This window comes from Ambystoma mexicanum, chromosome 5q, assembly GCF_040938575.1.
Source record: "Ambystoma mexicanum isolate Mex_15411 chromosome 5q, UKY_AmexF1_1, whole genome shotgun sequence".
In the NCBI taxonomy this organism is placed as follows: Eukaryota; Metazoa; Chordata; class Amphibia; order Caudata; family Ambystomatidae; genus Ambystoma; species Ambystoma mexicanum.
This window is the reverse complement of record NC_090933.1, coordinates 1,119,243,561-1,119,264,215: the sequence shown is the minus strand read 5'-3', so window position 1 is coordinate 1,119,264,215 and position 20,655 is coordinate 1,119,243,561. Positions and strand designations below refer to the sequence as shown.

The 20,655-nt window shown below is 45.7% G+C and overlaps 1 protein-coding gene across 4 annotated transcripts in view; it reads left to right on the top strand.

Moving 5' to 3' along the window:
• Nucleotides 1–9,103: 9,103 nt before the first annotated feature.
• Nucleotides 9,104–20,655, top strand: part of ASAP1 (ArfGAP with SH3 domain, ankyrin repeat and PH domain 1) — a 2,617,237-nt gene continuing 2,605,685 nt past the window's right edge. For 2 of the 4 annotated variants that reach the window (XM_069621634.1, XM_069621632.1), the window contains exon 1: nt 9,327–9,519. In XM_069621634.1, the coding sequence (XP_069477735.1) occupies nt 9,460–9,519 (60 nt within the window). In that variant the 5' untranslated portion in view covers nt 9,327–9,459. Of the gene's footprint in view, nt 9,520–20,655 lie in introns of all 4 variants that reach the window. The other 2 variants (XM_069621633.1, XM_069621635.1) reach the window with 2 other exon arrangements.

Sequence of the window (20,655 nt, the reverse complement as noted above, 5' to 3'; positions counted from 1 at the left end):
CATTTTGTATTCACATAACGTGAAAGGCCAATATGATGTGTGTTCTTGCATGAGGAGAGTGGGAACAGGTTTGCAAGTAAATATTTCCTTACTGTGGCATTTCATGTTTTACTGGTGATAAGTGCAAAGTCAACATGAACAGTATTCTTACATGGTGGTACAGGGGTTGGCCTGGCATTTGTGCAGCCAGCCACAACATGTTTTCTTCTTGTGGCAGAGATTGTTAATGGCATTAAGGGCAAATCCAACAATAGAATATTCGTACAGGGGTATATGCCAACATTTTGGTGCAGCCAGTCTAGTCATTTCTTACTGTGGCATGACATTACTTACTGGCCATCTATGATAAAGGAAGCATCAAAAGTGTTATTATGTGGCAAAACTGGCATTTTGAGGGCAAGCATTGTAGTATGATATGATATGATATTTTATTTCTATTGCGCTCGTACACAAGTGTTTCAGAGCGCAACAAGGCAAGGGAGGGGAACAGGGGAGAACAAAACAGCGATCTTACTAGGCCCAGTGACATTGAGAACGTGCAAGTGCATGGGAGAGGGGGATGGGAAAAGTGCATGGAAGGGGGAGAAGTGGAAAGTGCAAAGCAGAGGAGAAACAGATAAATAACAATAAATAAATAAATAATAAAGGCAACAAACAGTTTTAGTGCAGCCAGCAATTTGCAAGTGCTAGGTTTGAGGCAGCAGACAGGGTAGGTCTGATAAGTGCAGGAAGAAAAAAGGGGGGGGCTGTATGGGTACATATACAGACCCCAGTGGAAGGGGTGGCCCGGAGGCAGTGCGGGGGGGTGGCAGGGTGAGCAGGTACCTGGGCCCGGAGGACAGAGGGTGGCCAGGTGCACGGTGCCAAGAGAGAACAGATCATCAGGGGAGAAGAGGAGCGAAGGCAGAAGAAAAGAGGAAGGTCTTGAGGTGCTTCCGGAACCAGAGATGGTTCTCCTCAAGTTTTAGAGTGGCAGGGAGGCTGTTGCAGAGGGAGGCCCCAGTCGAAGACAGAGATCTACCCCCAGCTTGTTTCTTTGAAAAATGACTGACCCTGAGGGAGTTGGAGGTAGAGGAGAGAAGAGCTTGAGAGGGGAGGTATTTGCAGAGGGATAGCTGAAGGTATTTTGGACCCAGGCCCCAGAAAGCCTTGTGGACAATGCAGAGGGTTTTGACTTTAATCCTTGCATCCACTGGGAGCCAATGGAGAGATTTCAGGGCTGCAGAGATACAATCCCAGGGCTTGAGGCCAAGGACAAGTCTTGCAGTCCTGTTCTGGATTAGTTACAGAGGGCAGAGAGTAGAGGCAGGTAGATTTAGAAAGAGGCTGTTACAATAGTTCAAGCTTGAGAGAACCAGAGTTTGGGATACCATAAGCTTCTGGGGGAAGGAGAGGAAAGGCAGAGTACCTCTGAGGAGGCGCAGTCGGAAATTTGACTTTTTAGAGACCTCAGAGATGTGGGCGGAGAAGGAAAGGGTGGAGTCAAAGATGACCAGAGGTTCTTAGCCTCGCAGGTGGGGGTAGGAGGAGGGCCAGTGGAGGCCGAACGGAGAGTGAGGGCAAAGGATGGTGAAGGTGTGCCGATGAGGAGGATCTCCGTCTTGCTGGCGTTCAGACAAAGATCATTGGTGGCACACCAATCTTGAATGGCAGTTAGGCAATCAGAGATGAGAGAGGGTGAGGAGGTGGCAGAGGGCAGCCTGAAAATGAGTTGAGTGTTGTCAGTGTAGCACTGGACATTTGAGCAGAAAGTGGCAATACAGTGGGCGAGAGTTGCCAGGTATTGGTTGAAAGGCCAGGGCAAGAGGTTATACCCCTGGGGAACACCACAGGTAGAGAGGAAGATAGATTAAAGGAAAGACCCAATTTGGACCTGGGAGGGTTGATCTGAGAGGAAAGAGGTCAGCCAGAGCCTGATCAGTGATACCCAGGTTTTCACAGAGACGGTTGAGCAGGATGGTATGGTTGACCATGTCGAAGGCAGAAAAGAGATCGAGGAGGATGAGGACAGAGGGAATGTTAGAGTCAAGGTTGGAGAGCAGATATTCAATGATGTTCAGGAGAGCAGTTTCCGTGCTTCTGGCAGCTCTGAAGCTAGATTGGTGGTCATGGATACAGCCAACAGAATTAGAATGAAGGTTAAGCTGAAAGATGGCCAACTTTTCCAGGAGTTTGCCAAGAAAAGGAGTAATGGAAATTGGGCGATAGTTAGCTGGACAAGAAGGATCCGCTGTGGGTTTCTTGAGAAGAGGATGCACAAAATAGTGCTTCAGAGGGGAGGGAAAGGATCCCGAGGCAAAGGAGTGGTTGCAAAAATCAGTAAGGGCCGGAGCGAGGGTGTCAATGTGGTCCTTGATGGTTTTAGAGGAACAGGGATGAACCTGTTTTGATGAGGCTTTCATAGATTGGACTTGTCTAGCGACCTTGTCAGGGGAGAAAAGAGGAAAGGATGAGAAGGATGGTGGGGGATGGCTAAAGGAGGGTCAGCAAGCACAGATGGGGAGGAGAGAGAAGGGGTGTGGGTGAAGAGGGTGGACAGGATATCCTGGTTTTTTTAAATGAAGTGAGAGGCAAGGGCATTGCAAAGAGCCTGGGAGGCAACAGGCGGGGTAGAGACTGCAGCAGGGTTGGCCAGCTCCTTGCAGATTTTAAAGAGTTCGGCCGAGTTGTTAGATGCCGCAGAGACACGAGCTTGAATGTGGACTCTCTTCTTGGTGAGGACAGAGAGTCGGTATTGCCTTTGTAGCAGGCGACAGGCCAGTTTGTCAGAGGATGAATAGGAAGTCCTCCATTTCCTCTCAGCCACCCTACACTTACGTTTAAGTGTAGCTAGGTCAGAGTCATACCAGGAATTGCACTTGGCTTTGGATTTCAAACGGATCCTCATGACAGGGGCAAGAGCATCAAGCGTATCAGAAATTGAAGAGTAGAGCAGAGACAGGGCTGTGTCAGGATGTGGACAGCCAAAGGTGGAGGGGGGGAGAGAAAGTGGCAGCAAAAGCCTCAACTGACACACGCTTCATGGGCCGGATGTCCGAGAAGTTAGGTGGCAGTGTTGGGGTAGGTTTGGCTTGGGGGGAAGAGAGATGAGAGGAGAGGAGTGAGTAATCGCTCCAGGAGAGAGGAGTGGTCAGAAGGATGGAGAGGGGGAGGTCAGAGGAGATCAAGACATCAAGTGTGTGCCCTGCAGAGTGAGTTGGGCCAGAGGGGAGGATGGACAGGAAGAGGGAGTCGCAGAGGTCACGGAAGAGTACAGAGGAGGAGCAAGGAGAGTCTAAATGTATATTGAGGTCACTGAGGAGGAGGCGTTGAGTGGTAGAGGCCAGGAGGGAGGAGGAGAGGTCAGCCCACTCAGAGAGAAATGAGGTGATTTGACCAAGAGGCCGGTAGATGGTAACCACAGTAAGAGAAAGGGTAGGCGAGAGAGAAAGCCTACAGACAAGACATTCAAAGAGGAACATGTCTGAGTGGGAATGATAAAGGTAGGAATCCACTCAGGAAACATCAGGGCTATCCCCCCACCCCCCACTGGACCAGGAGGATCTGGGTGCTGAGAGGATCTTGTAGCCATCAGAGAGGAGAGTGTCAAAGCTCGTGACAGAACTGGCTGTGAACCATGTCTCAGTAAGACCAAGGACATCAAGGTCTAGTTCTTCAAGGAGGTGACAGATGTCAGAGGAGTGTTTGACAGCAGAGCGAGAGTTGAGAGTGGCAATATGAAGAAGGTTGCCAGCCTTAAAGACCTTCCGAGGAGGGGTACAGATCAGAGGTACGACCTGCGGAGGAGAAAGAGCCCTAGGAGGGGCAGAGGAGGAGGAGCAGAGAGAGGGCAAGGTAGCCAAGGGGGGAGAGGAGGGGACAGCAGGAGATGAGAGGAAATTTATGAGGCAAGGGAAGCGCCTATCAAAGAGGAGGAGATTGGCCTGAGGGCCTTGGACCATGACAGTGCCATTTAGGTAGACATTAATGATGACTTTAGAGGAGGCGAAGGAGGCCATGAGAACTTCCCAGCGAGTGCCACCATTAATGGGAGAGGAGGAGATAGGGCAGAGTACCGAGACCATATGAGGAGTCCATAGATCTGGCGAAGAAACGACAAAGAGGATGTCTGTGAGGGTCTGTCTGGCAGAAGCATTGGAGTAGGTGTCAGCGATAGGAAGACCAGGGTTAGAGGCCAAGATATCCTTTTTGAACTTCTTCCTACCAGACTTGTGACAAAGGAAGGATAGTCAATGGAGAAGCAGTTGGAAAACAGAGGAGAAACAGAAAGTGTCATTGGGGGGGAAGCGAGGAGAGGATGGAGATACTGGGGGGCTAAGGTAGGTAGGTGTGGGACAAAAGAGAGTGGTGAGGTCACTGGGCTGGCAAGTTACAGAGAAGAAACACTCAGCAAGATTTGACTTTTTAGCACAAAGCAAAAACAGCAAGATTTGACTTTTTAGCACAAAGCAAAAACAGCAGACTTTTCAATCTTGGAATCGGATGTTAGCAAAGGGTTTTAGGAAGCACTGCGCATCAGGATGACAACATGGGAGTAACAAGCAGAAAGAACAGTGATAGTCAAAGGCGGTAGGAGTGAGTCCATAAGGAGGGAACTAACCTATAGTTCTGGAGGTGGCAAAGTCAAGGCAGTCCGGTTTTCTTAGAGGAGTGAGGTCTCAGCATCATTGTGGTTAAGGTGCAGGGAGAGCCCCAATTAGCATTTCCGAAGCGGACAGGGAGCAGACAGGGGCCTTAGAAGTAGGCCTTTGCTGAGGAGGAGAGTTAAAGCCTGCCGGACCCTGGTTGGATGGAAGAAAACACTCAGCAACCAATGGGAGTGCAGCATAGGGAGAGGTGGTTCAGCACAGCCTGCCTACACAACAAAGAAAACCACGGCGGCCATCTTGGAAGGGCCAAAAAACAGTCAAATAAGCAGGCAATATTGGGAAAAAACTTTTGCTTTCAAAATAGCAAGGCAGCTCCAGGTATTAAAAAAGCTCAAAAAATGGTAGCATGATGAAAATGCCAAATAAAACAGTCCTTTCCAGTAATTTTATGCAAATTTCATTTTTTTTCCTTTTTTTTCAATTTCGATTTTTCAGGATCAATAATTCCCCTAGAGGTGCAGTAATGCACAGAAAGTGCACCTACCTAATGGAATGGTCAGGAATGGTCAGCAGCCAGGCACAAACTCCACATGTGCAGGAGAACAACAGGTGGCCAGGAGGGTGGAAACAGGACCTCACTCTCAGTGAGAAGCAGATTTTTATCTGATAAGCGGCATTGGATACCTGTCTCGGATGGTAATGCTGTTCAAGCCCCTGTAATCGATACAGTGGCGTAATTCTTTGGAGTCCTTCTTTGATATGAAGAACAATGATGCCCCTCCTGAGGACTTTGATGGTCGAATGAGCCCATTCTTTAAGTTTGAGTTGAGGTACTCCTTCAATGCTTCCTTTTCAGATAAGGATAATGGATACATTCGACCGAAAGGTAAGGAGGTCTCTTGCTTGAGATCTATGTTACAGTCCTCGTGGCGGTGAGGTGGGAGGAGTCTGGGATTAATGTCTTCAAACACTCTAGCAAAAGCCAGATACTGCCTAGGTATAGAGGATATCGAGAGGTTGCACTGAGTCGTAGGCAGACTGGAATGTATCTCCTTCTGGAATTCCTTAGTACTCATGCAGTGTTCCCGGCAGTATTCGGAGTCGAAGCTTAGCTTGTTATTAGTCCAGTCAATCCTGGGGTTGTGTCTTCTTAACCATGAAATACCCAATATTAACGGAAAATGAGCTGCTCTGATAACATCAAATTTGAGGGTTTCGACATGATGATCCATTTTTACCATTATAGGTTCCGTTTCCATGGTAATGAGTCCAGATGAGAGCGGACGGCCATCTACTCCCTCTACCGGTATCGGTCTGTCCTTCTCCCTCAGTGGAATCTGATTTTCCTGAGCCCATGTTACGTCTATAAAGTTTCCTGCTGCTCTGCAGTCAAGCATAGTCAAGACCGATAGGTTCTGTCTCAGACTGTAGGAAATGGATAGCTGGAATACCATCAGACGATTGTCCTCTATTCCTTCATTAATGGGTCTTGTGAGGTTGCAAGGGTTTGTACGGTGGTCCCCATGGCTTCCCTTGCAAAAGCCTGGGGTCTGGCGTTTCCCTGTCTCTTAGAAGGGATGTCTGGACAATCCTTAAGAATGTGATTTGACGAACCACAGTACATACAAAGGTTGAGCTCCTGCCTTCTTCTCCTTTCAGTCTTGGTTAGCGGTCCCCTGGTTGCCCCTATTTGCATAGGTTCCTCCGTCATAGGTCTTTCCTTCCTTCCTGAAGGCGGGCTGTAGCGTGGCGCTGATCCTCTTCCTCTTCTCTGCCCGTCTTTCCTGTAGACTGTAGTCGATCTGTAGGACTAGCGTAACCAGCTCTTGGAAGGTGTTGGGACGTACTGCTCTAGCCAGTTCGTCCTTCAGTTCCTCATTAAGCCCTCTCCGGAAAATGGTTTGTTGTGCCGTATCCGGCCATCCTGCTGATACCGCCAGTGTTTGGAATTGCGCAACATAACCCTGTAGATCTTGGTTTCCTTGTCTGACATCAAGATAGGCATCATATTTAGAGTACTGTACTTCGGAACGCTCAAACCTGTTCTTGAAACCTTGTATAAACTGGGCGTAATCGTTAACCAAAGGGTCTTGGTTGGTTACCAAAGGGGTGGCCCACGCTAGGGCGCTTCCTGTCAAGTTGGCTATGAGGAACCCAACTCTGGCCCTTCCAGACTCGAAGGCCCGAGGTCGGAAGGAAAAATAGACTGCACAAGCATCGAGGAATTCTTTGATAGACCTAGGGTTTCCATCATATTTACCAAATGTGAATGGCATTGGAGGTAAATCATCTCTACCAGCTTCCCTAGAGGCTGCTTGTTGCCGTAGAAGAAGGTTCTCGGCGTGCAGCGATTGCATGTCGACTCTGAGGCTCTGAATGGCATTACACATATCTTGAATTTGTTCTGGTGACGCAATTGTGTCTTCTGGGCGTTGTATACTGTCACGATCTGTCTCAGCCTTCCCCAACTCCTCCTCACCTGTCTTCTCCTGTACTTCTTCCGTCCTGTTTACAGCCTTCTTCTTCTTGACCTTTTCTCCTTCGGCTGGCTTCTTCTCCTTTTTTTGTCGAAGGTATGGACGCGCTCCCTCGGTAGCCTCCGTGATCTGGCTGATAACAGACCAAGGGAATACCCGAGGAGCACGCCCTAAAGAATGGGGAAAAAAGCCTCCTGGCAAAAAAAACCCGATCAGTATTCAGGTGTCCGTGGAATACTGATGTCCGGCAATTATATGGAGATGTTGATTCCTGCAGCAGCGGAGCTCCGGACACGTAGGAGGAATGTCCACACCTTGCTCAACTCGTTCCCTGAGAAAGGCGTGAGACCAGGATATCACCTCCAGTGTTGTGCGGTCTCGATGTCTTATGGGCTGAGTTGTAATTAAAGGGAGGTCTCGGTCCGTCGGAACACCGGAGAGGCGTTACGAACGAAACAACAGAAGAAAGGAAGGTGGAAAGAGAGAGGTAAGGAAATGGACAGAAAAGTATGAACAGCCGAAAATGCTCACAGCGAAATGCTAACGCTGAAGCGCCGACTGAGTGAAAAAGACAGGAAAAATACTTACATGGAAAACTCTTGGTAGAATGCGTAGTGTAAGAAAGAACAGAAGATAAGACCCTAATCACCTTACCTGAAAACCTGAAAACACCACTACTGCAGGGAAAGTAGGTAGGTAAGCAAAGGACCTGAACGAAAAGGCAATGGGAAGCTAGACGCTGAGAGCGACTGGCTGGGCACGTAACGAAAATGATACAACGCGCTGAGCGTTGCTATGGCCCGCTAGTTATAGAATACGTCGGCCATGTTGGAATAAACTAGACCGATAGAATGTAACAGACCGCCATCTTAGTAGTATCTCCAACGTCTAGCAATTCTCCAGGGCTGGTGCATGACACAGGCAGGATGGGGTGACATGGGCGCTGCTACCACTACGGACGGTTGGGACTCCTTAACAACCGATGCAGTGGCCTTATTCGCTCCATACTCTCTGGAGGAATGACTGAACTGGCAGTGGAATCCAGGGTGGGCCGTTCTCGCAAGAACGGAAGGGTGCGAGATGGCTCACAGGCTTTTGGACATGGGACTTTGTAAGGCAGGATTGGCGGGGCCACCAGGATAAGGGCCATGGGTTGTGCCAGGCAGTCATAAGAGCTGAGCAGGGATTGGGGGCCGCCCTCATAAGTTGACTCCAATTATGTGGACATATGTTTTCCAATAAAATGTTATATATGTTTCCAACTTTCAGAAAGTCTCTGTCTCTATCATTGGGGTAAGTAGGGTGGAAATGTTATACATGTTTACTGGTATGATGTAACGGGCCAAGGAGTGGGGGTTAGCCCTGCTATGTTAACCCACACTTGAAGATTCCGGGCATTCCCTCTCTCACTCCCTGACATCCAGTTCTTGGTCCAGGCTATCCCTCCCCGGGTCTGCTTATCCCTGTCAATCTCTTTCCTCCGGCAGTGTCCTTTCGCGGCTCTGCAGCAGTCAGCAGATCCATTATAGGCAAGGCATTAACCAGCTGCCTTCAGGAAGCGACATAAATATTGAATGCGCGCTTGTATGCGAGGTAACGAAAGGACGGTTAAAAGTAGAATTAAATATAGAATTTACAAGAACAGAGAAAGACTCTAGCAGGGAGACAGCGGCGCTTTTGATGGTCCATGGCAACAAAACAACGAAGAGGAAATTCCGAGAGGGGAGAAGGACTTTCAGGGACGGAGAGGGACGCTGCGAGACAAACTAACGCAGACTGTTACAAGCAAGCACACGCATGTAAACGTCTAAGTGTGTATTCACGTATACATAAAGAGAAAAGCACTAGAGAATATGCTAGAAACTCCACAGCACGCTCTTCCTCATTCATATCTCTCAAGAGTAGCGCATGAGTGAGGAGCGACCGTCCGACTCAGACGAAGAGGCTGATTCACTGACAAGAAATGCTTATTTCGCTTCAGCTTTCCCCTCCCCAAACCCGCTTTCCCTCCTTCCCCGCCCCCTCTCAGCAGCAGGAAGACAGCCTGTGTAAGTGGAGCTGCAGCACGCTGGACTGGGGGGGCATCAGCGCCGGGAATGTTTGTGCAGCCCTGAGATTTCCTGCTCAAGTGTTTAGATTTCCAGAAATCCCTGCTATCAATCCCAGGACAGCCTTCTGGCCAGCCTCTTCCCCCTCCGAGCTCGCTCACATGCTATAGGCTTTCCTTCCTGCCCTCCCTCCAGCTGCAGAGAGACCGAACCGGCGCACAGGGCACACTGCACGGGACCTGGGTCGGTACACTTTCCACCCAGCCTTTAGCCAGCACCGGGAACCGGGTGTATATACTTTCAGGATCCTAGCGCGCCCCCCGTACCCTCGTTGAAAATGGAATAATGGATCCAGCAGCCCCCCTGAACAAACTTGGATACAGGATTCAAAGAGTTCCAGCGCTGGTAAGTTCTGGCGAGGCGTGGCTGAGACTCACAGTGCGGGGCACGGCTTTACACAAAGGCAGGGGCGCAGGGACGGCTCGGTTACGGAAAGGCTACACTGTCATTCATAAAGCCGGCGGCACAGCTGGTCTTTCTCTATTCACATTTTGCTACAAAAACAAGTTCCCACTGGAGGGAAAGTCACCGCGTGTATTCTCTTGTCACGGATGGAGCTTGAAAGGTTCTCAAAGTCTGTTTTTACTCGGTGGGTGGGGGGGCTTAAGGAGAAGGTCTCACTCCTGCCTGCCACAGCCCCTGAAGGTTAACGGTGTAATAACAACTTTGTTAAAAGGTTGGGAAAGCCCTTTAATTTCCGGTCACACGATTCCAAAAGGTTTTGGTTTTCGAGCACACGCAGATCAAAGCCGGGGATGGATACATGTATGACTTGCATAGGAAGCCATTAGCAATAATTGCAGCTTCTAAATGCATTCTTCCTCTATTGTGAGGTCACAGCAGAGCAGTGTGGAATTAATAATTGCCATGCGTCACAGCAGAGACTAAAGTGTCTCATACCCGAGGGAAGGAGAATAGGTGGAAGGTGCCGTGCAAAAGCCCGCGCTGCGCTTGGTGCGAGGCCTCTGAAACTGTGCACTGTGCTATGAGAGGGGCAGAGGTGCAGGTGTGCAAATCGAATAGACACCAGGCTACAGCGCTCCCAAAAGGAGTGCCACTCGCATTCAGTGGCCTGCTGCAATGTGTGACCTCTCTCATTGATAATAATATACCAGCAGGCCTGTCACCAGATCAACAGCTCCAGCAGTGTACACGGGAAAGCTGCAGGGAGGGAGGAGAAAGGGGCCTGAAGGATGTTGGGGGGGGGGGGGGGGGGGGGGAAGGGTGGCAGCACCACAGGGCTGGATAAGGAGGCGAAGAGGTCACACGAAAATGGGGCGAGGGTGGCATGATCCCAGGTATATATTTCCCTATTGGTTGATGTGAGGAGGGTACTACACAAGGGTGGGGGGAGGGAGAGTGGCCAGAGGCCAGATATTCCTCGATGTTGTGCAATTTTGGCCCCCTGGAAAAGTACAGGAGGTGGGAAAGGGAGAGGAGGCATACAGAACATACAATTGTAGATGAGTATCTTTCAACCACCAGTTTATGCCACCTCAGAGTGACTTCATCAACAAATTGAGTTTTGCTCCCGGTGTGTTTCAAATGTCACTTCCTCGGTGGAATAGTTATTATTCTATATATCATAGCACTGAATCTTTAAATAATGTTAATTCTTATGCTTTCATTTTTTTGCTTTCAGCAGCCTTATGGGTTACTGGACCTCAACATCATGTAGTAAAGAAAGGACTTGCTGTTTTATGTCTAAGATTTTCTGTACATTGCCAGATGTTCTAGATTTGCTTTTATAATGGCAGTATTTTTGTTCTGACTTTGGTTGATTGTGTGAATATTTAGTAGATTAACGCTATATTGTGTTCTTATTTGTTCTTATGAAAATAAAACATTTTGAATGCAATAAAAATAAAAATAATGGCAGTATTTTGGGTTTGGCTGCGGTCCTCAGAGGTAGCTTGTCGCCTGTTGATGTTGTACTGTACTTCTGGTGGAGGCACCCATGAACTTGGACATGGGAATTAAGGAGTGGCTCACAGAAGAGATCTGGTCTGGACATTAAGTGCACAATATTTTAGCCAGGAGGCTGGCGTGTTCACATTGGTTTCCACTCTGGGCACATAACTACATCTCCCTTGCCTCATTGCGCCATGTTTGCCCACAATGGAGAGTGCTTAGAAATAGGCACAAAACAGTACTAATAACTATCCCGAAATAAGTGATAATTTTGTGTTTAGTTCTCAGTTATTATCCCTCGCACGCCCCTTCACCCTGTAAGGCTGGTGGTCAGGATGGGCTGTGCACTACCACCTAATGGTTATATCTTGTCTTTTATGCCTGCTTTCCACCTGTGACCGTCCAGCAAGAGTGATGTCATGTGGAATGGGTGAGAGTGGGGGTGTTCTATGTCCAAGTTCTTTGTTTGACTCCTGCCCTGCTGTCTAGCAGATGTACCAGTGTCTTGTCTCGTCTGACTTTCCTCGTTGATTTTGCTGGAACTTGCAAATAAGACATCCTTTGCTAATCCTAGCGCTGTAGCCAAATGTACTTTGCATGTTGGAACTTGTAGGCACTTCACTGCAAATGTGATTTTTAAACTATAGTTATGCTACCTTATGTGATGTTATGTTTCACTGACTTTATTCACTCCCTCCCATGTACATGTCCTCTTGGCTCTGAAGGATGTCTTTGTAATTAGAGGGTTTGCTAGTTGTGGGTTTCCTGGGTTTTTTGCGTCCTTCCCCGATATCAGTGTATGTGATGGCAATTGTAGATTTCCTGCAGAGAAACCTATGAGTGGTTGAGTCCTACGCCCTCCCCCCCCTAGACCAATGTATGAACCGGTACATTGAAGAATGCCTCAGTATGCAAATTAATAGTAGGTGCGTGACAGCTATTTTCTTTTTCTTTTACATTTTTATAGAGCACAAACATAACACAGAAGTGTAGCATAGAGCTGTACAAAGTTGTACATATATTGCAGTAAATATCGCCTCCTCCCCAAACCTCCCCTTCCTTTCAACAGACTATGGTCTGGCAACACCCTGGCAGAGTCACAATATGCCACCTTTCAGAAAACTAGGACCAAACCAAGGAAATTGTCCCTAAGTGGACCATTTAGAAGTACGATTTACAACAGGTTGTTAACCGCACACTAAATGAGACTGAGAGCTGTAGTGGGCTAAGCCGAAAACGCAGGGCTCCTCTGAGGTCAACATCTCTTTTCAACCATACAAGTTAATTCCTTGGTGAGGGCAGCAAAGATCTGGTCAAAGGCTTCGGTCAAGGGTAGTCCCCAGGACCCAGACTTCCTCTCGCTCCTCAAATGGCGAGTCCAGCTAGCTTCTAGAGTCCCCAGTCTCAGTCTCCCACGCAATGTTTAAGTCCCAGCAATATAGTGGGAAAGTTACCTGGAAAATAAAAAGTCCAAAGAAAGGTCCCAAGAGTCAAAAAGTCAAATAAAGATCCACAAGTCACTCTATGGATTGGCCAGTTTTCTCCCTTAACCTCCCACCAAGACACCCACTGGCTGCTGATAGGACCAGAAGTTGGAAGGTATGGATTATGGAAGCTGAGGGAGGAGGAAAAATGTGTCATCCCAAAATCACAGGTGGGTTTTACATTTTGTGTTCTAAAAATCTAACATGGCACCTACCCTAATTTTTCAGATAACTACATGAATCTATATATTTTCGAATTCTACATTTTATGGCGTGTCAACCAATATTAATTTTATGTCGGCACGCCCTTCCTGGGTGGAGCCACCATTTTTCGCGCTTTGTGGCTGCGCTGTAATAGTTACAACTTTGACACTACATACTTCCAACATTAATTTTCACTTTCTATCACTCTATCCATTTTTCCAGTTCCTCCGATGTATGAAAATGCCAAAATCATAATTTTGATCATAACTTAAATGACATCCATCACAAATATTTCGATTTTATATGGGTCCTGACGGGCACTTTATACCTTTTAAAATGAATCTGGGCTGGGCTCAATGGGATGCACAATTTTCTTTCTATTAGGGAAAAGGAGTCTAATGTTTATCAATGGCACTGCATAATAGGTGCTGCTATTTTCACTCTTATGCCCCCACCATTTCGTTCCTTATGTTGCATTTATCTTTAAACATTTGAACAGGCCATCTGCTGGCCCAATGTTTATTCTACGCTCTTCATTCTTGGCTTCAAAGGTCTTTGCTCGGAACTAATGCACAATTTATGGGGAGGTTTGACCTTAAGGGTCATTTCTGTTGGCCATGTTATCCGTACATCCTGTAATTTTGACCTCTCTCATCATTCTTTGTATATTTCACTGAACCAGGCCTGCTTTTCCTGGGAGGCTAGCCAAAGGTCTTGAGCTCAAATTTTGAAAGGCACAGACCTTTCAGTTCAGTGGGTAAAACACCAGTTGCATGCACACTTCAGAAAAGAGAGCTTTAAATCGTCAAGATGTGCTTACATGGAATAATTAACATTATACCTGGGCATGGGGTTTCAAATACAATCTTTCTTTTCTACTATATTAGAACAGAGGTAGATTCATTCTTAATCGAATGCACATAAATAGACCATGGTTAACATAGAGAACCAGTGTTCATTTATGCAAAAACAAATTAGGCCTTTCTCTTTACATGCTGTCATTTTATATGAGGAAAATTAAGTATTGTATTATCAGTAGACACAATCTAGCACTTGACTTTATTGTTTAAATGTCAGGGATCATTCCTCCTATTTTTTTTGTTGTTTTTTTTTTGTTTTATTGGTTAAACAATAATCCTTTGTTAACCTTTAACAAATGATCAAGTAGAGTTTCGACTCCTTATGTGTAGATTAATCTCCCAGTTTGTTGGTATTCACTTATCTAAATGTTAATCATCAGCCCTTATTTCCTTGAAGATCCATTCTACTAATTTGAGGACATCCAGTGTCGGACTAATTTTATGAACTGTCATTAGTCTTTTCCACCATTCCCCCTCGACAATATAGTCAACTTGTGCCAGTGATTTTCTCAGAAATCTATTTCTTACTGTTTGGAGTTCTGGGCAGGAGAGGACTAAATGCCTTGTAGTTTCGATTAGTTCTGGGTTCATACAGAATCGACATTGGGCTGCCTGCTCAGATATCTGCTTTCTCAGACATTGCACTTCCCACGATGGTAATATGTTCAGTCTACATCGCATCAGGAGATCACAATAAATGGGCGATGGAAATCTCTTCATATATACTGGGAGATGATTTACTGCATTTTTTCCCAGATAATGTTCAAGCAATGTCTGTTCTCTGCTTTTAATGTATCAGTTTCGAGCCAGTCTCTTTCCTTTAGGCGTCTTTAAGCATTATCTGGGTTGCCTTTTATGGTTTCTAGATCAATGTCATTGTATAGTAGTATATCTATACATTTTTGTTTCCATGCTCCCAAGATTTTTTCCTCTTTAGTATTTGGTGTATTTTTAAAAATTTCGAAGGGAGCCGCTGGTTTCTCAATGATGCATTTGCGATATAAAGATAGTGATTTCCAGAGGGCTATGGAGGCCATGGATTGGAGCCTCAGTTCATGTCTAATTGTGGCAGTTTGCAAGCAATTTGGAATTCTGAGTATTTTCCGCCAAAAGTATGCTTCCAATTTTCCCCAAGTTTCCCATGTTAAATTTAGCAGTGACTCTGCCCCGTAAGGCAGGAGGACTGGTATCACCTTTTGCTTGAAAAAGATAATAATTGGACTCATGGAATATCTTCCATATCTTCGGTGCAGTACTTTACCTTGGGCGGTTAGTTTTATTAGTCTTTCTTTTACAAGTTGAAGTTGGGCTTGTTCATTGATGTTTTTATTTATCATCACGCTTAAGTAAATTATAGTATCCACCACTTTTAAGGGCTTGATTTTCAAGTGACCACGTATAGGGGATTTTTTTCTTAGCACCTCGGGCTGTATTCATTATTAGAATTCTGGATTTCTCTATATTTATTTTCATTTTGTTTTTGTCCAGGTAGTTCTTAAACTCCACCAATCTTCTTTGCAATCCTATTGCCGTTTGGTCGATAAAAACCACATCATCTGTGTATATGACCCATGGCAGATCTTCATTTTCTAGTTTTGGCGGGAAAGCCCAAACTGTTGCTTGCGATGTTTGCATGTCCGCCATGTATAAGATGAACAGAAATGGAGCCAGGGCACACCCTTGTTTGTTGCCTTTAGAGGTCCTGATCTTGTCTGTTTTTTCTCCTCCTTTGGACATAATTATTTGAAATGTAGTGTCTGTATAAAGTTCTTGTATTGCTTCCACTAGATCTTCCCGGCAATTCCAATTTTTTTATTTTGTCCATAAGAGGTCTCTGCAGACAGTGTCAAATGCCTGTTCCAGGTCTATAAACCCTAAATAAAGGGTCCCTTGTGTGTCCATTACTCTTGATTTTAGTAGATTTATCAAGAACAGGTTCAAGGAGGTTCCACTCCTAGCATTAAGGCCGTTTGATGATTATCAAGGATGCCTACCTTTATGGCCCAGTTTTTAAGATCTCTCAGCAAGATTGATGAGAAGATCTTTCCAATTGAGTCCAACAGGGCTATTGGCCTGTAGTTCCTTGGGTCCATCCGGTCCCCCTTTTTGAAAATCGGGACAATCAAGGCTTCTTTCCATGATGATGGTATTTTTCTGGTTTTTAAAATTTGTTGGAATAGTATCAGGATGAAATCTGCCCAAGCTTCCCCATTTTCTTTGATCATCCCATTTGAAATACCGCCTGGCCCTGGTTCTCTCGAGGAGCTTAGCTGATTGATTCTCGTTGTTATGTCATCTTTGTCAATGTCTATAAGCCACAGAGTCTCATTCTGCTTATCTTGGAGTTGTTTTCGGTCCGAATCATCATTGAAGTGTGCAGTAAAGTGATTCTCCCAGACTTCTTTTGCTATTTGATTTGTATTTGTGGCCGATTGGAGGTCATCGCCCTTATTTATTATTTCCCACAAGGAGCGTGCGTTCCCCATTGTTACTGCCGCTAGCATTTTTTCTACATCACCCTGTGCTCTCCATGCTTTTGACGATTTTAGCCAGTTTTTATAGTGTTGCCTATTCCGTTTTATCAGATCTAATTTGTCCGGGAGGAGGCTTCGGGATAGTCTTCTTTGCCCTGCTCTATACTCCCTTCGCTTCTTGACTAGTTCTTTATTATACGCATGTTTCCTTTGAATTGTGGGCTTTTCCTTAGGATTTCCTTTTACTTGAAAATCGTTTAGCATCCATCTATATTCAGTTGTATTTTTACTACTGATGATGCTATTTGCCAGATTTTCTGCTAGTTTCGGAATATTAGCGGGTTTAATTCTAAGTCGGTTTCTTCCCCCATTGTTAATTCCCTTGAGCACATCTTCAACTTGGCCTTTCCTTTCCACAGTAGAGCCATTTCTAGTAATGCATGGTCACTTACTATTTGTTTCTTTATCATAAGTGATTTGATGTATAGTAGTGTCTTTCTAGACACAAATCATTAGTCTAGGCAGGTACTGTAAAAAGTGCAGAACCAGGTATCGGCTTCCGCAATGTCGCCCCGAGTCTGGCCATTTAGCATGTTCGTATCACAGCTGTCCATTCCTCCTATTTATCTTCCAAATGTGCAGTGTTTCCAATGAGCCTTTTCTTTCCATGTGCACTGCTGCTGTTTTACATCGTTTCTTTCCATTTCACTAGGCCTTATTTCGAAATCACTGTTTTGTACTGGCTTTTATATTTCAATGGAACTCCACATTAGCCAGCTTCACTCTCACAATAGCATGGTCTCTCCATCTCTGTCTCTCTGGGACTGTCTTTTTACCCTACACCATCAACGGGCGCAACCCTCTCCCTTCAATATGTCAAATCTCCCAGGGTCAAGGCCTGGTGCAAACTCTGGATCTCATATAGGGGTGAGAAAGGGGAGGGGAACATCCCAAGTCCTCTTCTCTCTGTCTTTTGGTTACACACCTTCAAGACTGATCTTCTGGCTAGGTTGATGCATGCTGGGTATATTTCTCGTAGGCAGTCAGATTAGCTTCCAGAGAGCGGTTCATGCTACTGCTCTAGCCATTTCTAATCATTGCCTGTCTGAGGTGCTTATCGACCATTCTCCCTGGATGCCCAACAGAGACATCTCATAATAACTAATCGGGTATGGGCTGCCAACCCCCCTCTCTCACCACTTTTCGTGACCAATTTGTGTAATATTGTTGGTCTCCTCCCCTTCCAGATACATTTTAAATGGTCTCTTTCCAGCTTCAAAACGTCCCATCCTACAACTGGGACTGGAGGAGCCTAAAAAATTAAATAATGGAGGTGAGGAATCATGTTCATTTTCATTATATTGATTCTCCCAAACCAAAAAAGTAATTTGTGATTCCATTTGTTTATATCTCGCCGAATGAAGTCAAACAGGGGTAGGGCATTAGTTTTATAAAACTCAGCGATAGTGTTAGTAACCTGTACTGCTGAATACCATACACATTTCTTTGCTCATTTAAATCTACCCCTCTGAATATTTGTTCCTGGACCTCCTTAGGCATGTCCAATCCCATACCTTCTGACTTCGAGGCATTTAATTTAAACCCTGATCTCTGGAGAATTTAGTTATCTCTTCTGTTATATTTTACCAAAGGAGACATAATCACATAGTCAGCGAACAATGAAGATTACCCAGGCTTACAGCTCAGGGAGTCTTGATTATATTAAAGACACAGAGTCAAGCATTATGATTATCTTCCTTTATTGCTACTCTCCAACAGCCCTTCAAAACCTAAAACTTATATATATATATATATATATATATATATATATATATATATATATATATATATTTTTTTTTTTTTTTTTCAACGGAAAACCTCAATAAAAGACTACTGTTTGCCAAAAGTCTCCTATTATGGTAGTTTTCCTGTTGTCGGTTCAAACAATGAGGACCCTCTCCTTCACCACGATTCACTTCCTGCCTGGGTACCTTCCTCTTTCTTTTGGGTGTCCTGAAACTGACACTGCCACTCGCTAAACAAACTCCTTGAACTTAAGAACTGCCCCAAAACCAAAGAATCATCTCTTGTCCACTGAGTACGAACTTCTACGTAGAGCTTTACTGCAGAACTTCACTCAACATACTAACTCGAACCTCCTTCAGGCCACCCACTGATGCTCATCCATTCCTCTGCTCCTCACCTGTAGTAAGAGTAAAATGATAATTAGGGTAGGGAATATGCTTCCTTCTTCCTAGTATTACACGTTCAACTGTGAGCCACAGTGATGTGTATTCTGGGAGGGATAATGCTCTCCTCTGTGTCTTAAATAGAATCAAGACTCCCTGAGCTGTAAACCTGGGTAATCTTCAGTCTATGTCAAGACTGGAGGCAAGCATTATGTTTATTCAAAGCTCCCCATAACTGTAGCTGCAATTTTGGATATTGGTTTAGAATAAAATGCTTTAAAAGTGGAATCACTATACCAATCTGCTGATTTAAGAATATCCTGTAAAGATACTCCTGCATTAAATGATTTGGAAGCAATTACACGCCTTACTGAATGTGCTCGAAGCGTCATTATATCAAAACCTGCTATGGACATTACCTCTCTTACGCATCTAGAATGGTGACGGAAGCTACCACATGAAAAGGCCTCCTACGCACTATCAAAAGCTGTGAGACACTCTGTGATTGTACTTCGGCTGTTCTTTCCTCACAATACTAAATGCATTTCGCTACACATAGCTTCGAGTTGTCTGGGAAGTATGGATAAAATATCACTGAAGAGTTGCCCTTGGTCTGCTGCACTAGAGTAAACACCACACCTTCTGGAAAAAAACACCTTCCTGTTAAACTCCAGTGCCTTTACATCCGACACCATCCTACACAAGACTAGGCAATTGATGATCTGTCAACAGTTCATTGCTCTGCCACTGATCAAATAATTTAAGCAGTACGTTACCATCCTAAAACTTTGAATATTTGGGGGCAAGTGGTTTGGTGATCTTTACCCCCTTAATAAGACTGATCACTGCTGGATGCTCTTCTACCGGAGAACCGTCTACCATGTCATGTCCTGCTGAGATGGCTGCCCTGTATACCCCAACTGTTCAGAATGCCTTGCCTTCTTGTGGAAGCGGCGCCAGGAAATTCAACACCTGTACTACAGGGGCAGGAACGGGATGAACACACTGCTGTCCGCACCAAAGCCCCCACTGTGAGTCTGCTGGTAACCCGCCGATAGCACCGGCGGGTTATCAGTAGACTCGCCTTACTGTTTCTGCCACCCGATATCACAGTAATACTGGGATAGTATGGGCAGTGGAAAGTCAGTAGGTTCCCGTGGAATCCTATCGGACTCCATGTCAAGGGGAACCCTGAAGGTAACGGTGCCGGTTCGTCAGTGAAAAATCTATGGGCAGGTCATGCCTGCTGGTAGTTCACAGCCCTTACCGGCAGACTTGTATTTTCCCAGTCCAGAAAGGGTGCCGGTAACTGTTGTTACCAGCACTTTTCTCAAGACAGGCAAACTTGTAATGAGGGTCTCCCAAACCTGCCATGCGGAACAGTAGCTCCTGAGTGTTTATGGGTCCCAAGATACTGTGATGTACTCTGCAGCCCTCTCTGAAATTCCTAGCATGTTCCATCTACACCAGAAACCCGGCACACCAGTAGATTGAGTAGATTGAGGCTCCTCGACTCTACCAATGGATGTATTGCTGCCACTGGGTATGTCAATTCTCTGAAACAGAATCATCCTTGGAAAATCTCAGCAGACCTAGAAACCTTGCTTGCGATCTCCAGTATGGCGCCACTATCATTCCTCTGCCTTCTCCCTGCGTATTTTGGCCAGCGTTCTTGCTATCATTGCAAACGAGGAACACGCATAATGAACCGCCCCCGCCCACTGTTGCAGAAAAGCATCCGTCCCCTGTGCCCCGGGGTCTAAACTCCAGCTGAAATATCTCACTCTCTTGGTGTTTAGTCTGGACGCAAAGAGATCTGTGTCTATCGGCACCCAGACATCTAGTAACTTTGAGAATATGGCTCTGTTTACCATCGAGTCGCTGGAATCCTGTAGATACTGGGAATTCCAGTCTGCTCTTCTGTTTTTCTCTCCTGGAAGTTACTCTGCCGTAATCGAGAGTTTTTTCTTGATGCAGTAGTGGCAGAAGTCCTTTGCTAATTCCACTAGCATCCTTGACCTTGTTCTTCCCAGCTTGTTTATGTATCACACAGCTGATATACTGTCCGCCCGCAGCAGTATACAACATTGAGCACTGTCCCTCACGAATGTTCTTACCGCTATGGATCCAGTTAGCAGTTCTAGACAACTGATGTGCAGATCTTTCTCTGCTTGGTACCATTTTTCTCCTGTTTGTAACTGACTGCATCAGGCCCCCCAGGCCTGACCTGCGTAGATCTGATTCTATGATCAGATCCGGAACATCTCCAAATACCGCCACAACTATTCCATGCCTCCATGCTCTTCAAACACCGCTGCAGCTCGACCTCGCTTTCCTTGTCTAACGATGTCACCTGATG